Source organism: Brassica napus, chromosome A5 (genome assembly GCF_020379485.1).
Source record: "Brassica napus cultivar Da-Ae chromosome A5, Da-Ae, whole genome shotgun sequence".
Classification (NCBI taxonomy): domain Eukaryota; kingdom Viridiplantae; phylum Streptophyta; class Magnoliopsida; order Brassicales; family Brassicaceae; genus Brassica; species Brassica napus.
The window spans coordinates 4,239,380-4,254,897 of NC_063438.1; the positions used below are offsets into that span (position 1 = coordinate 4,239,380).

General features: G+C 37.2%; 5 protein-coding genes across 5 annotated transcripts; 3 read left to right on the forward strand and 2 right to left on the reverse strand.

The window, feature by feature from the left end:
• Positions 1-2,675: 2,675 nt before the first annotated feature.
• Positions 2,676-5,522, forward strand: LOC106451061 (protein NRT1/ PTR FAMILY 5.6-like). The gene is made up of 4 exons (XM_013892920.3): positions 2,676-2,952; positions 3,080-3,297; positions 3,397-3,941; positions 4,645-5,522. The coding sequence occupies exons 1-4, from the start codon at positions 2,808-2,810 to the stop codon at positions 5,237-5,239; spliced, it is 1,503 nt and encodes a 500-aa protein (XP_013748374.2). The 5' UTR covers positions 2,676-2,807; the 3' UTR covers positions 5,240-5,522.
• A 1,335-nt stretch (positions 5,523-6,857) lies between these two features.
• On the reverse strand, positions 6,858-7,537 carry LOC125609276 (non-specific lipid-transfer protein 1-like). The gene is made up of 2 exons (XM_048780543.1): positions 7,165-7,537; positions 6,858-7,066 (listed from the first exon to the last, which is right to left on the reverse strand). The coding sequence occupies exons 1-2, from the start codon at positions 7,493-7,495 to the stop codon at positions 7,050-7,052; spliced, it is 348 nt and encodes a 115-aa protein (XP_048636500.1). The 5' UTR covers positions 7,496-7,537; the 3' UTR covers positions 6,858-7,049.
• Positions 7,538-7,752: 215 nt separating this feature from the next.
• On the reverse strand, positions 7,753-9,906 carry LOC106451056 (protein RETICULATA, chloroplastic-like). The gene is made up of 7 exons (XM_013892912.3): positions 9,824-9,906; positions 9,011-9,650; positions 8,841-8,939; positions 8,554-8,774; positions 8,320-8,469; positions 8,188-8,252; positions 7,753-8,102 (listed from the first exon to the last, which is right to left on the reverse strand). Exons 2-7 carry the CDS (start codon positions 9,551-9,553, stop codon positions 7,909-7,911), a joined length of 1,272 nt encoding a protein of 423 aa, XP_013748366.2. The 5' UTR covers positions 9,554-9,650; positions 9,824-9,906; the 3' UTR covers positions 7,753-7,908.
• A 1,813-nt stretch (positions 9,907-11,719) lies between these two features.
• LOC125609595 (glycine-rich protein 2-like) lies at positions 11,720-12,058 on the forward strand. The gene has a single exon (XM_048781119.1). It carries the CDS (start codon positions 11,720-11,722, stop codon positions 12,056-12,058), a length of 339 nt encoding a protein of 112 aa, XP_048637076.1.
• A 350-nt stretch (positions 12,059-12,408) lies between these two features.
• LOC106454692 lies at positions 12,409-14,574 on the forward strand. Its single transcript, XM_013896807.3, has one exon. The coding sequence runs from the start codon at positions 13,289-13,291 to the stop codon at positions 14,192-14,194; it is 906 nt and encodes a 301-aa protein (XP_013752261.2). The 5' UTR covers positions 12,409-13,288; the 3' UTR covers positions 14,195-14,574.
• The last annotated feature ends 944 nt before the right edge of the window (positions 14,575-15,518 follow it).

Genomic DNA, 15,518 nt, shown 5'->3' on the forward strand with positions numbered 1-15,518 from the left:
TTATAATAGAATAACTATATTATAAAATAAATTATTGTAAAAAATCTAACTCTTTAATAAAATTATTTATTTTAGAATAAAATATTAAATAAATTATAGATTACCATTGGAGATGGCAAAACCACCTACATTTGTTCTTATCTTAAACATTTTATATATCGAATTAAAAGTTCAGACCTAAAAATATGAACTTTTAAATATAACTCTTCGCAGTGGTTAAATATAATTAAAATCTCCCAAACTAGAAATTAAAGACTGTATAACCCAACTACCCATATCATTTTCATCGTCATCAATCCCACTCTCTGCAACGTCATCAACGCCAAAGATCACTGTCATCATCATGACCTCATTTTTGCCAAATTTTTTATTATGGAAACACTAACTTTGTATATATAGTAATGAATTAAAGTAATATTAAGGTAAACTTTAGAAACACACAGAGAAAAGTATGTGGAGATATATATCTAGTAATCCACTTTATCTTTAATATGGTTAATCAGACTTTTGGCAGTATTCTGTGATGGAAGTGTGGTGTTCCAATGACGTCAAATTCCTACCAATATGTTTGTGTTGGTAGTTGCGTTTGGAACATGGAAAGAGATTGTGATAAATATTGCCCTGGGTGTGTTAGATATGTAGTTACATCGCCTGAAAATTGCTTTTCCAATATTAAGATATTGTTATTTTCGTTCATGTATATGATTATGCAATAGAGAACAAATACATTCATCGTGAAAAATGACAAAAGCAAGCTTGTGGCTTGTTTTTTTTTAAAAGCACTATCTTGTTTTGTTCACATGATATTGACTGAAGCTCTTTTTTTTTGTTATTATCGCTCAACATGGGTCACACATACTGAATGGAAGAAACCTATATGATAATTAAACGAATTAAATCTATTGGTTGTAAAAAAAACTCTATTGATAATGGCATATGGTCCTCAATTCCGTCTCGCCAATGTTAGCGGTGCGTTTATCTTCAAATCAATCAATTGTTGCAAACATTTGATTCCAGGTAAGGAAAAACTGTTACTAGTCCGTCAGGTACTCTGGTGTGCTTCTGATTGGTTAGCCATTTTACTGATGTTCAGTTTTGTCATCTTTAGATCTTGACGGTATTAATCTTCTGACTCACCAACCATATGGATTGTATTTCATATCATTTCCAGCCATTTTTGCTGGCATAAGACCCACGTCTACTGTTTTAGCAGTGCATAACAATGGGAGACTGTATCATAAACGTTTTTATGAGGAGCAACGCTTGTATATAGAAGAATGCTCAGTGGAGGTTAATATTTTCCATCAAATCTCAAATCGTTTGAAAATATTATCTTTATCTTGTTACAAATGAGAACCATGTGAAAGTAGTAACCTCATTATAAATGTTGTCCTACTTCCCTAGAAAAACACGTTTTCTTGCTAAGTTGGTGGAAAATACCATTCATTAGAAATATGATCGTGTTGATGTGGTACCACGCCAAACTGATTTGCTTTAAGAGGTCGACTATTTACATAGTCAACTGCGCCAAGTCTTGCTAGAAGATTATGTCTTTATCTTTTCATTAATTTTTATTGTTGTTATTGCTTGTTGATGATTCTGTCGATAGTGGTTACAACACTGGCGAAAGGTTGATCCATTTTGATACAAGATAGGAGTTGACTGACTCTTAATAATAGAAGTTTATTGTTTAGTAAAAAAGAGTGCTGTTGTAAGGAATTGGAAGATATGTTTGGGTTTCATCAACTATTACAAATCTACACAATCAAACATTCATTGGTCTTATGACCTAAGAATATTTTTTTCCTAGAAAAGTCACTCAAATCACTGTAGAAAGTTTGTCTTGTAACATGTTTTGAACTGTTGCTCCTGTTTATAGCAATAAGCATAGTACAATCTTTAATATATTTTTTCTGATTTTTTTCTTGTATGATTAATGCTTAGCTGAGATTATTGTTTTTTTCATGAGTGTAGTAGGGTAGTAAAGTTAAGCGATCATGTAAACTTTGGCTAAGTAGGTGTTGAAACTGAAAATAGTAAAGTAAATGAAAATAGTAAAGTAAATGGTTTGACAAGTAGAGCGCCAAGTGACTAAGGGTATTGGCTTAAATATTCGTTGTTGATTTTTAATTATTTTTTAAAGGAACCTAATTAAGTATCTCAGATAGTAGTGGTGTTTAGAGACTAGGCGCGCATCTAGGGTTTAAAGAAAACGGTAGTATTGGCTTGGAGAGATGATTGTGACAAGAGGAAGAATATCAAGAGTTTTAAACAAGAAATTTTAAAAGGAGAACCGAATTTAGTTAGGTTTTACTTTGATTCCATATTCTTCATTTTTAGCCTTTCGAAAAATGATTAGATTGTAGGTGGTGGTGGCCTAGGGGGATAGATATTTCGATAACCCGTAATAAGGGAATCTTCCTTTGTTATGTGTCTTGTGTCCGCCTGAAACCCTGGGGTTCACTTTATGTTTGGATATGATGATATTAAGATGTTAAACATATATATCTTTCAAAAATAAAGATGTTAAAAATATATAAGGTTTATACATTTACCAAGTTGTTGGACAAGCAATCAAATCGAAAATATTGCAATATATGACCGTAGAAGTCTCGTTCATCTATCTGTATCGCAAGTTGAGTGAATAACACATAATCTAGAAAAAAACTGTAGAGGATGATGACTCAACTCAGCCAACTTAAGATTATATAAAGAGGACCAAGCTTGCTTCTCATTTAAACACACACACACTCCTCAAAAATTAATTATCTCTTGTAGTCTATTTTTTGTTTGTTAAATTCAAATATATGGAGCATAAAAAGATTGGTTCAGAAAATCAAGATTCGTACGATGATCTACAGAAATGGGTCCTTGATTCTTCTTTTGACAGCAAAGGACATGTTCCTCTCCGGGCTCGAACTGGCGCTTGGAGAGCTGCATTCTTCATCATTGGTAACAAAACTTTCACTAAGATTCTTATACAGAAATTATAGCATATACTATATATATGAAAGTAAAGTATAGTAGCCCACAATTTAAATATTTTATTAAGGTATTTTGTTCCTTCTTCGCTGTGTAGCAATCGAGTTCAGCGAGAGATTGAGTTACTACGGGTTAGCTACGAACTTAGTGGTCTACCTAACAACAATTCTCCACCAAGACCTAAAGACGGCTATAAGAAATGCGAACTACTGGGCTGGTGTCACTACTTTGATGCCTCTTCTAGGAGGTTTTGTAGCAGATGCTTATCTTGGCCGTTACACCACTGTCTTGGTTGCAACCACCATTTACCTTATGGTAATATATGTTCTTAACTTTTTACCTTGAAGCAATTTTAACTCAAAAAGATTCCAAAACAACGTTAAATTATTTTCTCTTGTTTCTTTGTGAGAGCAGGGTTTGGTCCTTTTAACATTGTCCTGGTTCATACCGGGATTGAAACCTTGTCATCAAGAAGTATGCCTTGAACCTAGGAAAGCACACGAGATAGCCTTCTTCATTGCCATATACTTGATCTCCATAGGTACTGGAGGTCATAAACCTTCCCTTGAGAGCTTTGGTGCTGACCAGTTCGACGAGGGTCATGCTGAAGAAAGAAAGATGAAGATGTCTTATTTTAACTGGTGGAGCGCTGGTCTATGTGCCGGCATTCTAACGGCTGTGATTGTTATTGTCTTTATTGAAGACCGGGTTGGTTGGGGTGTTGCTAGCATCATACTCACTGCAGTTATGACTATATCACTTCTCATATTCCTCGTAGGGAAACCATTCTATCGTTACCGGAAGCCTTTGGGTAGCCCTTTGACGCCAATGTTGCAGGTATTTGTTGCCGCCTTTGCCAAAAGAAAGCTTCCTTATCCCTCTGATCCTTCTCTCCTTCACGAAGTTTCCAAGGCAGAGTTAAACAATGGACGGCTTCTCTCCCACACAACGCATGTCAAGTGAGTAGAAATAACCCAAAATGTCCATGTTTTTCTTTTTGTTAAGAGCGAAAGTTCAGTCTTGGGTCCACAATCTTTTCTAAATCTAGAATCACAAAAGAACCAATCCTCATGTTACTACTTACTACCATTACCGGTTTGATAATTTTATGGGCTCTAGAGCAAACAGAGCAAAAAAAAATTTATCTTCAAAAATTAATATTTATTTATAATTTTTTAATTATTATTTTTAAAAATATTATATACAATTTATGATGATAATACAAATAAATATTCATATAAAATGCATTTTGAACTCCTTTTATTTCTTTTTTTTGTATTAAATACATATATTAAAAATGTAGACCTTTAGCTATTGAAAAATGATGCTTCCTTCAACTTGGCATTTGGTTTTAGTTTTGGTATTTAATTTATTTCTCTTTGTAGTTTTTACGCTCTCATTTGATCATCTGGTTCTGGAATGATTGATCCTTGCCGGCTTATGGCTTAAGAAAAAAACGTTTTTGCTATTTGCGTAAAATTTTCAAATTTATAATAAAAAACTATTAAAGATGAGAAAACACGGATTGGTCCTCTCGTACCGCTGCTTGTCCCCTACGTAAGCCGTCCCCGACTACCATTATACAATTAACACTTTGGTAATATGTCCATGATTATACATCTAAACTGATTCTTGTGTGGATTTTTTTCTTTTAAATTGCAGATTTCTTGACAAGGCAGCAATAATAGAAGACAACACTCCTCAAGCACTCCAGAAACAGAGTCCATGGAGGCTGGCAACGTTAACAAAAGTAGAGGAGACAAAGCTGATCATCAACATGATCCCCATATGGCTCTCCGTGTTGGTCTTTGGCATTTGTGCTGCACAAGCTTCGACTTTTTTCATCAAACAAGCAACCGTCATGGACAGACACGTATCCGGCAAAAACAGCTTCACAATCCCTCCAGCATCCATTTACTGTCTCACAGCTATCACATTGATCATGTACGTCACCGTCTATGATAAACTCCTTGTTCCTTTCCTAAGACGCAACACACAGAACCAAAGAGGCATCAATATTCTCCAAAGGGTCGGGATCGGTATGTTTTTCGCTGTCATCACAATGATCATTGCAGCTCTAGTTGAGAAAAAACGACTTGACCTCCTTACCGAACAGAACAGACCCATGAGTGTGTTTTGGCTTGCTCCTCAGTTCATAGTCCTTGGCGTTGCAGAGGGGTTCACACTGGTTGGACTTCAAGAGTACTTCTACGACCAAGTCCCGGATTCTATGAGAAGCTTAGGTATAGCGTTTTAACTAAGCGTGCTAGGAGCAGGTAGCTTCCTTAACAATCTACTGATCACGGTTGTTGATTCACTAGCGGAGGATTTCTCGGACAAGCGTTGGTTCGGTAAGACCTTGAACAGTAGTCGATTGGATTGGTTCTACTGGTTGCTAGCTGGTCTAGCCGCTGCCAATATGTGTGTCTTTATGATTGTGGCAAAGAGATTTCCTTACAAAAGTGTGCAGTCAAGCCAAGTTTTAGCTGACTCGTCCGTGTCCGATGCCTAAATAATTAATTTTCATAATAGTTCAAACATATCTTTTCTTCTTTGTGCCTTCGCAATAATGATCATCACAAATTACAGACTTCTTCCAATCATAGCTTGCTTAATTAAAACAAGTAATAGGTGACCCTCCCGATGTTTATTTAAGAACATAAATATTTTAAAAATAAATAAAATTTTGATAGCCACAAACACTAGTTTTACAACAAACACCCGTGAAAGATCAAAGCCTTGAAACCTTGTTTTTCTAGCGAAATAAAAAAATTATGTCCTGTAACACTTAGGTCGGACTCGTAAGAAGCAAACAAAAAACATCAAAACCAAAGACAAAGAAGAAGTCTAACTAAGAACTGGTTACGATTGCATGTGTCTTAGTCAGTCTCCACCTCCACCACCACCACCACCTCCGCCACAGCCACCGCCTCCACCACCATCTCCGCCTCCACAGCCACCACCTCCACCTCCATCACCATCTCCGCCTCCACAGTCACTGTCGCCACCACCACCACCTCCGCCTTCAATATCCCCACCACCACCTCCTTCAGTCGCACATCCATTGCAAATGGCCGTAAGAACCCCCAAAGCAAAAATGACAACAAATAAGGTTATGACGATTATTGCTATAAACTCCATGTTACACAACACACGTTGAGGCTTGGGTTGAGAGCAACGATTGAAATCTCTACGCTAAGTATTAAGTCTCGATAATATATATAACACATATTTTTGTATTTGATGCTTTCCTGTAAACAGATAAGGTGTTTAGTTTTGACTTTTAAATATTTATATGTTTACATTCAAAGATATAGTTTGCTTTTGTTGTACAAAGATTTAGTCATGGATAAAACTTGAACAAAACGTAACCTTTGAAGTTTTGACGCCAAATAATTTATGATAAATTTTGTAACTGGATTTGAATTCCAATTGTTTTATTAAGCTGAACCGATGTGACATCTTTCACACGGTCTCTGACCAGATACAAACATGAGAATATATATATATAAGTGCATGCACATTTGATTGACCGGTCTACTGAATTTATGTAATCTTGGTTCTGAAAAAATAATTGTTGTAGCTTCTGATTGATTCTGCTGGTTATTAATAAACTTCATCGAGAGTTACAAAATTTAAACAATTGGTGAATACAAATTTAGACGATTTATGTTACCTTTTGCACTCGCCTATTAAGTATTTATTTTTCCTCCAGATGCTAACTGGTTATATGTATCCTTCAGGCCAAATGATTCAAAATTGATTATTAGACTAGATTTTGTGGAAGTCTAGTTGGAGTTGCTTCTTCAACAGGCTTGTAACAATGACAAGATTTCAACACAGGTTTGTGGAAGGATATTACATAAGAATTAAAATATTATTTTTATGATGAAAAGCATTCATTAAGTTATACCCCAAAAGGCAATTAGGAAGACGTCCCACAGCATAGGTTATTAAGGATATAATAGTTCACAGTTTTCTACAAAGGCAAGTGAAAACATTTATTTTTAATCTTAACCACTTCTCATCACTTTGATCTTATAAGATCCCAACCAACGCTAAATTCTTCATGGAACAATGTAACCTGCAACAAAAAAACATAGTCAATAAAAAAGGTAAGTTAAGTCAATAGTACATATATTTACATTACTCATCATGAGTTTTAGAAGATTAAATCCATACGTCCACATCGCTTGCCAGACGGGCGGTTGCGGATGTTACAGCGTTTAGGAATAGCGATTGCGACTCCAGGATTGATTCCAGCTTTCTTGGCCAAAGGAGAGAGCATGACAGCACAAAGACAACGAGGGTTGGTTCTAATGAGAGCACCCACTTTGGCACAACAAACCGGTGGAACCTTACCCCTGGGGTTCTTTGTAGCAGCCAAACACGGACTCAAGCTAGCCGCAGCTTGACCAATGGGCATGCGACCACACTCACCAGCCGCCTCAACGGAAGCCAATGTGATCAGAAGACTCATCAAAGCCACGGATATAAACTTACACCACTTCATGCTTCTACTTCTTACTTTGTCAAGTGTTTCTTGTTCTCTTTGTGTCTTAGATTAGTGCTTTGATGATTCTTATATAGTAGTAACATGTTTAGTGCGGTGGTTGTGTTTTTAGTAACGTGTACACTTTAGAATGAATCTTTAAACTTTTCCCATTATGTAATCATTTGGTTTTTGTTACTTTAAATCAGATTTCACCATGTGTCTTATGTCTAAGTCGTTTAATTTTTGTACTCTCTAAAAACATTTCACTGACCACATTTCTCTGCCTCTAATCATTTTATTCATTACTTTTACAGCTCAACTACCGCCTAGCGAGTTCTGTAAACATATAGGAACCAAACCGAGTGGGCTACAACAATATAAGGTTTCATAAGATTAGACATACATAAAGAAGTTTTGTCTTGGTCTTTTTATCACTGGCAACCGCTCAATCTCGCCCAATCCACAAACTGCATCCCACCGTAGATGTTATTAGCAAACCTTACACCAACAGTAAACGCCAAAGCCACAGGAGGCACTTTCTTGGCGAAAGGCGATGCTTCAACCACTCTCTCTAGACCATTGATGATCTGATAACGAGTATTCGAAGAAACACTCAAGAATACACCTGTAAGCAATGATATTACCATTGTCATGGAGATTAATGGTTTAGTAACATGAAAGTGAAATAAGGTAGAAAAGCAAAGATATACCCCAGAGAGCTGCACTCTTGATGAGAGGTGGTACTGGGATGTCTTCTTCTGATTTATTTATGCTCCTGAGAGACAGAGAGTGACAAACGTAAGCCACGTCCAAAACCAAAGTGACAAAGAGGTGTGTGTTACCGTTTAGCAGTCATGATGAGATTGGCAATGCCTTGACCTACAATGCCACATCCAAACCCAACTGCACCATACATTATACCCTTGTAGAAGTACGTAGCAAGTCTCTGTTGAGCAGAGAAACTACATCCTGGTCTCTCAGCTTCAAACACGCTGCATCAGTTCAAACACACACAAACTTCAGCAACCGAGTTACAAGATGAGAGACGGTTGAGTATTTTTCTTGAATGGTTATACCTGCTAGGAAGCGCATTATAAGCATTAAGCATGGGTCCTAAGAAGCCACTGGACGCAGATGGCTGGCCAAAACGGACAAAAGGCGCCAACATACCGACAAGAGCAACGTTAACCACAACTCCAACGAGAAGATCAGCAACATACAACTCAAACTCAGCCCAGAAATCTTTGCCTCTCTTTTGAACTTCAGCAACAGTGGCACAACAAGAGTCAATGACTATCTGAAAACAGCATATCAAATGTGAGTGTACAATGATAAACTAAATGAAAGATGAAAGCTCACTAACCTCAGTCCCTATTTTGAAGAGGAAAGAAGGATCAGCCAACATTCTGTTGCGAAGCATTGACCATGATCTTATAGCAAACCCAAGCAGACCAGCTGAACTCTAAACTCCAAAAAAAAAAAAAAAACTCAAAACACTTCTCTTAAAAGAACAATAACAAAAAGTACACCTACCTGCAAGTCCAAGTACCTAAGGAGAATCAACTTGCGTATCCCAAAGGTCTTAGCAGCCTCCAACATATCAGAAGGAAGCGTGGCTCCTCTAGCTTCCGTCTCTCTCATCACCTCTTCAAATTTCAAAAGCGGTCCAAACTCTTTCTCTTCATAATCCTCTCCACCGTCATCACCTCCTCCTCCACCACCGTTGTTTAACCCACCATTACCACCGCCACCACCACCACCATCACTTACAAGCTTCGCCGGTTCATCAGTTCCTAAGCTTCCAGCATTGTCGCCTTTACCTAAGATGCTACCACCTTCTTCTTCCGTTGGTTCAGTAGAGTCAGCAACACTAGATAACGGCTCAACGTTAGAGTGAGACATGTTAACCATCAAAAGCCTCGACCTTTGCTTCTTATTAATCCTCAAAACAGGGACTTTCAGTTCCTTAACCGAACCACCAAACGCAAAGTCTCGACTGCGAATCCTCAACGAAGCGACGTCGTTTCGTAGCTTCACGGCACTCGAGAACTGACAATTCATTGCACACCCCGCCATTCTACTCTTCTGTAACAACCTCGAACGGAGATAAGTCGACGAATTAAAACCGACAGAGGAGAGTAACGACCAATCAATGACTCTTTCGGACAAGCTTCTGCAAAACAAAACCAAAAATGTATCAAGAACACACAAAAGCTTTGTCCTTTTTTAATCTAGAAATCTAGACAAGATCGAGAGAATGATGGGGGAAATGAAGAGACTAAAGCATATAAAGAAAATTTTCAAAAAAAAATGGAATCTTTCGTCGGTAAGAATGAAACTCTTTACCTTGTCTTGGCCAGAGAGAGAGGAGAAACGGACCACCAAAGAGACGGAGAGTGGTGGTGACTGCAAGAGTGATTAGGGTCACTGTATTTATTTCTTTTTAGTCCCTTGCACGTGCGGTAACTTCTATACACGTGTGGAACTGAAACCCTTGTCCCTAGTTAGTTTGTACGGTAATGCGAATACGAGATAAGTATTTGATAGAAAAATTCCCTTAGAATTTCTAAAAAATTTACCCAATTTTCTAAAGATATTTTTATACAAAAAAATTTTAACTGCAGAAAAGAACAAATAAATAACAAATATTTTTCTTGTTGGTTGTCATTATTTTTCTTTTATTTCTATTATTCATTTAATGGTCACCGATGGCGATTAGAACCAAACTATATTTCATCAAATATTTTTAGTGAGTGAAAACTATATTCCATCAAATATTTGCTAGTATAGATTTGGTTACAATGTATTCAAGAGGGCAATTTGATTTTAGCTCAACAAATTATTTTCCAACAAAGAAAGAAGGTCAACAACAAACGCTACAAAATCAACGGTACCAAACAATTTTACCTCAAACCGAAAAGATTTTGACTGTCCAATTTTCTAAACAACTAAGTTAGCAAAATATTATAGTACCTGATTGGTTAAGTGGTGTAACTAGCAAACATTAAATTTTCAAACATTTCACTATAGTGTAAGCTATAATAAATTCTAGACATTTCATGAACCAACCACTGGAAGACTATATCCACCATTTAACAATCAGATCAATGAGTCACAAAACGCTCTATTCAGTCCAGATAAACGTTTTATCGTCGTCTTGATCAAACCTGCACGTACTAGTTTTTTTTTTGAAACACAAACTTAATTTCATTAAAAACTTAGTCTTCCATACAATAGAAAGAGGGAATTATCCAACCTCTTTGTCCATAAGCATAAAATGCAACACATAAATAAGCTAAACGAAATAAGTCTTTCAACCGAAGATGATAGGGAATTCAAGACGGTGCTTGAATGCGTTAGGAAAGCTTTCACGACAAAGTCAGACAGCTGAGAGATAGTCACAAGTGACGTTGAGAGACAATCTTCACCAACGAAAAAAACCGAAGTAGTCTCGATTGCACTTTCAGACCTCGTACAGACCGCTCCACAAGGTAACAAACCGGTGAGTAAACTGAAACTAAAACTCGGAAAAGAATCCAAGAAATTTTCTCCATTCATAGAAAAAAACATGGTAGTGAAATACTCTCCGCAACAGAGGAGGAGATTAGAGTTGTGCTCGGACAACTTGACCGTATTAGTTTCTGATGGCTTAGAGCGCTGGACGCCGGAATGGATCCCACCTAACCTGCACGTACTAGTTATTCTGCTGTTTTCCTTCTTATTTTTTTTTCTCCTAAACCGAGTTACATAATTCCAAACCAGAACTATATCGGATTGAAACTGATATGTGCGTATGTGCTTGCACTCTTCTTCTCATGATTGGATCTGGTCAATACCGTGTGAATATTTCACATTGTTTGAACGTAAAAAAAAAAACGTTGATCTGAATTCAAGCCAAGTCGACCAAGTCCACCCATTTAAATCTTTAGACAAATAGCATGTATATAACTATTTATAATTCTGTATTGTTTTTAGTACAAGATTTAACATAGCTGGCAGCAAAAAACTTTTGAACATTTACCATATGTATCAGAAAACAACTTTGAACACGTAAAACATATTTTTTTAATATAGCTTTACGTCCGTAATGAAAATTTTTAATAAGTAAACTTACGAAATTATGAATAGGTAAAAGTCAAAAGTCAATAAAACTTTACACGTTATTTGTCTACAAGAAAACTTCAGCATTAACAAACTATATATACGTACGTAATACGTATATTGGGATAACCATTGCTTAAGATGGAGCCTTGGGTAATAATAATCATAGCTATTGCTTCTTGTGTTGGTGTTTTGATATTTATCGTGGCCTTAGCTGGGGGTCGTGATGACAGAGGGGCCGGAGGAGGGGAGGATCATGGCGGAGGCGGAGAGGATGAGGGAGGTCTAAGAGGTCGTGGTTATTCTGGGGGTCATGTAGGATTTTGGAGTAGCGGTGGAGGTGGCAGCAGCTGGTTTGGTGGTGGTGGAGGTTTTGGCGGCGGTGATGGAGGTTTTGGTGGCGGTGGTGGTGGTGGTGGTGGTGGCGGTGATGGAGGTGGAGGTGGCGGTGGAGGAGGCGGAGGCGGAGGAGGTTGCTGAGCTTCGGTGTTTTATATCACTTTAGAAAGAAGTTAATTGCTCTGAAAATTCATAGTGTTTATTTTGCAAATTATTACTTTTGTGTAGCATATAAAATTTGAATGGAGCATTGTATATTAGACTTGTTGATTATTGCTTATGTATATTATTTGTAATTCTTGTGAAGTTGGACTGATGTCCTATTTTGCTACACCGCTCTATATATAATATATGTGACCATTAGTATTATGTTTTCATGATTTTATGTAACATGTTAATACTGTTAGCACTATATATGATGTAGTTGATGATACATGTTTTAAAGCAGAACTATAACATCGAACACCGTAAATTATTGACTATTTTGAACAGATTATAACATCTATGCATAAACTCTAGCATCCCCAATTAAGGTAGTTAGAACATTTACTATCAACAGAGCCAGCCTTAGTTTTTACATAAGTATATTGTTATAGACTTATACTAGTTGATACTTGACAAGCTTTAAGCTAATAAAGTTTTGGTTGTTTTGGACGTTTGAAACTGTATGTGCTTAATTAGTTTTGTTCTAATTAAACAAGTTAAAGTTCTAGGTAGCCTTTTAATAAGGGGTATCCTGATCTGTTACAGCATTTTATATAAAGTCTACTACGTACTGTATATTCTTCCCGATCGTGTTGTCGTTGTTGGACCCTATATATATATCTTGACCAAACTTCCATTTAAAGCATAATCATGCTTGACATGTTTGATAAAGTATTGTCTCTTCTCAGTTTAAACAGATTTAATTAATTAGAAGAGAAGCCAAGTTATCTTCTCTTTTTGTCTTATGCATTTTTTTGTATTAGAAATTTAGAATCAATTGTTGAAAATATATCCCAAAAAAGTCAAGCTTAACTCGAATAACAGTTTCAAACCAGTGGAACTAATTTCACTAACTATAAATCATTAGTACATGATGAAACATCGCTAATCATGTAGGTACTATAAGTAATACGTCATTTGTGTGTGTTTCTGACTCACCTATCTTTGTATAAACTAAAATGCACATTACACAGAAAAAAAACAAAACCCACAAAAGAAGAGATCTGTTCCACCGAACTTTGGTCAGTCAACTTGTCGAAAGTCAACTAACAAACGGTGGCACACTCTGTCACAAAAGTAAACATGACTATACATGTACAACTCTCAGTTTAATATTCAAACAAGTCTTTGTTATATTCCAACATCAAACACCAAAACCAGTAAAAGATGGCTCCAAGAACACCAAAACGCCGCACCGTTCAGCATTTCACGCATATTCATCCACTAACCGAGTTTAACAGCGCCGGTGACTTCATCTGCGACGGCTGCAAAACCTACGGCTCAGGCAAAACCTATCGATGTGAACCATGCAACTACGATCTCCATGAATACTGCGCCACGTGTCCCCTCACCTTACCAACCTTCATTCATCCCAACCATGAACTCAGCCTCGTCGTCCGTAAACAACAGTCCACGCGCCAGAACGAACGCGCATGCGACATCTGCAACGAGTCGGTGGAAGGGTTGTTCTATAGATGCAAGCTGTGTGAGTTTGACGTGCACCCTCTTTGCACACAGCTTCCTCAGCACGTGAGGCACGTGCTTCACCCTGCTCATCACTTGGAGTTTCGCCTCGGAGGAGCTAGCCCGTGCATGGTGTGTTACAACCCGTGCCAATCTTGGAGGTATAGGTGTGAGTTATGTAGGTTTGATATTCATATGGAGTGTATATTAACCGTGTGCAACACGTCACCTTCTGACAAGACCGAAGCATCGGGCACTAAGAGTAAAGGGCTCAAGCCACAAGGAGGACAACCATCATGGTCCGCGCCATGGCAACAACCGCATATGGGTTACCCTTATGGGTTTGGACCGATGGGTCAACAACCGCATTTTGGTTACCCTCATGCGTTTGGACAAATGGGTCAACAACCTTATCATCCTCATAATTTTAATAATTTTGGTTTCACGAACGGGTTCAATATGAATCCGGGTCAAGTACCAGAGGCCGGATCGGGTCAAAAACCAAGTCCTAGCAAGGGCTGGAAAATGTTTACTATTGCATCCAAGCTAACAATTGGTGTGGTTTCTAATGCACTGTTTGGGGTTTCCCTTGAAGGTCTCTTTTTTTGAGTTTTGAATTATTTTCCTTTCTACTAAATAAAATTGGAAACCAATGTCGATCCAATCATTCAACTTTGATCCCGCATTTTATAATCCTACTTGTTTGCTAAATGGAAAGTTTTTGATTGTGTACAATTATTTGATAGATCCCATGTGTAAAGCAACTCAAAAGTCATATATACACAATGGATGCCAAATTGACCATAATATGGCAATTAGTTATTGTCAGTCAACTACCCAAAGTCAACTAAGCTGCTCTACCACGTTCTCAGGATATATACCAATTAGTTAACATGGATACATATATATATGAGATAGCGCTTTATACCGATCAATTAACATATGGATACATATACCAATCAGTTAACAAATACATATATACCAATCAGTTAACATATCATTCTTCCTTTATACCATATCAGTTAACATATCATTCATATCTCTATCACAAGACATCAAACATACAAAAATTAGTTTATGATCCCCATGGATTATGTCAAACATAAGAAGAAAGCTTCTGGAAGTTCACTTACATCACCATGAAAATAGATTTTCCTAGTTCTAGTGCTAGCCCCATAACTTCTCGTACCGGGGATGCTCAATTACCCAAGAGACTAATCAGAACTTTCGATTATATTTTTCTTTTCCTACAAGTTCAAGCCTTAAATCTACACAAGTTTCATTATGTTACCATCTAGGAGATGATTACTGTAAGAGATATCACATATCTCATCAGAATATTCTCTAAGATTATAATTCCCATGTATTAGGGATGTATAGTTATGTGTTGCCCTACGTATCCTTTGTATATAAACTCCTCTTGTATTGTACAAAGTAATATGATAAATACATTTCATAACATGGTATCAGAGCATAAACGATTACCCTAATTTTATTTTTTTTAACCGCCGCCATCATCTTCTTCTTCTTCTCTCCTTGATTCATCTCTTCAAAACGCCATGGCTGCAGCCTTCAACTTCGATGCAATCGATACCACCAAAACTCTTCTGAATGTTAACATGATTAATGTTAACAAACTTACTTCCACCAATTACATGACTTGGAGTCTCCAGGTTCATGCTCTACTCGATGGATATGATCTCGCCGGATACGTTGATTGGTCAACACCGGCACCAGATCAGACAATCACCGCTGACGATCAGACGACAGTGAACCCAGATTTCACGAAGTGGAGGCGTCAAGATCGTCTAATATATAGTGGTCTCATTGGGAATATAATTAACTCAGTTATCAAATTCCTACAAAGTATATAACTCAGCTGTATATAATGCTGTAATAGTTTATCTCAAACTTGTTGATTAGCTAAGAAACT

Coding starts and splice junctions, on each gene's coding strand:
- LOC106451056 (XM_013892912.3), bottom strand. CDS start 9,553: ATGGCGGGGTGTGCAATGAATTGTCAGTTCTCGAGTGCCGTGAAGCTA. Junction 8,940..9,010: donor TTAGGTACTTGGACTTGCAG/GTAGGTGTACTT, acceptor TTTGGAGTTTAG/AGTTCAGCTGGTCTGCTTGG. Junction 8,103..8,187: donor CAAGAGTGCAGCTCTCTGGG/GTATATCTTTGC, acceptor CATTGCTTACAG/GTGTATTCTTGAGTGTTTCT.
- LOC125609595 (XM_048781119.1), top strand. CDS start 11,720: ATGGAGCCTTGGGTAATAATAATCATAGCTATTGCTTCTTGTGTTGGT.
- LOC106451061 (XM_013892920.3), top strand. CDS start 2,808: ATGGAGCATAAAAAGATTGGTTCAGAAAATCAAGATTCGTACGATGAT. Junction 2,953..3,079: donor AGCTGCATTCTTCATCATTG/GTAACAAAACTT, acceptor TTCGCTGTGTAG/CAATCGAGTTCAGCGAGAGA. Junction 3,298..3,396: donor CAACCACCATTTACCTTATG/GTAATATATGTT, acceptor TTGTGAGAGCAG/GGTTTGGTCCTTTTAACATT.
- LOC106454692 (XM_013896807.3), top strand. CDS start 13,289: ATGGCTCCAAGAACACCAAAACGCCGCACCGTTCAGCATTTCACGCAT.
- LOC125609276 (XM_048780543.1), bottom strand. CDS start 7,495: ATGAAGTGGTGTAAGTTTATATCCGTGGCTTTGATGAGTCTTCTGATC.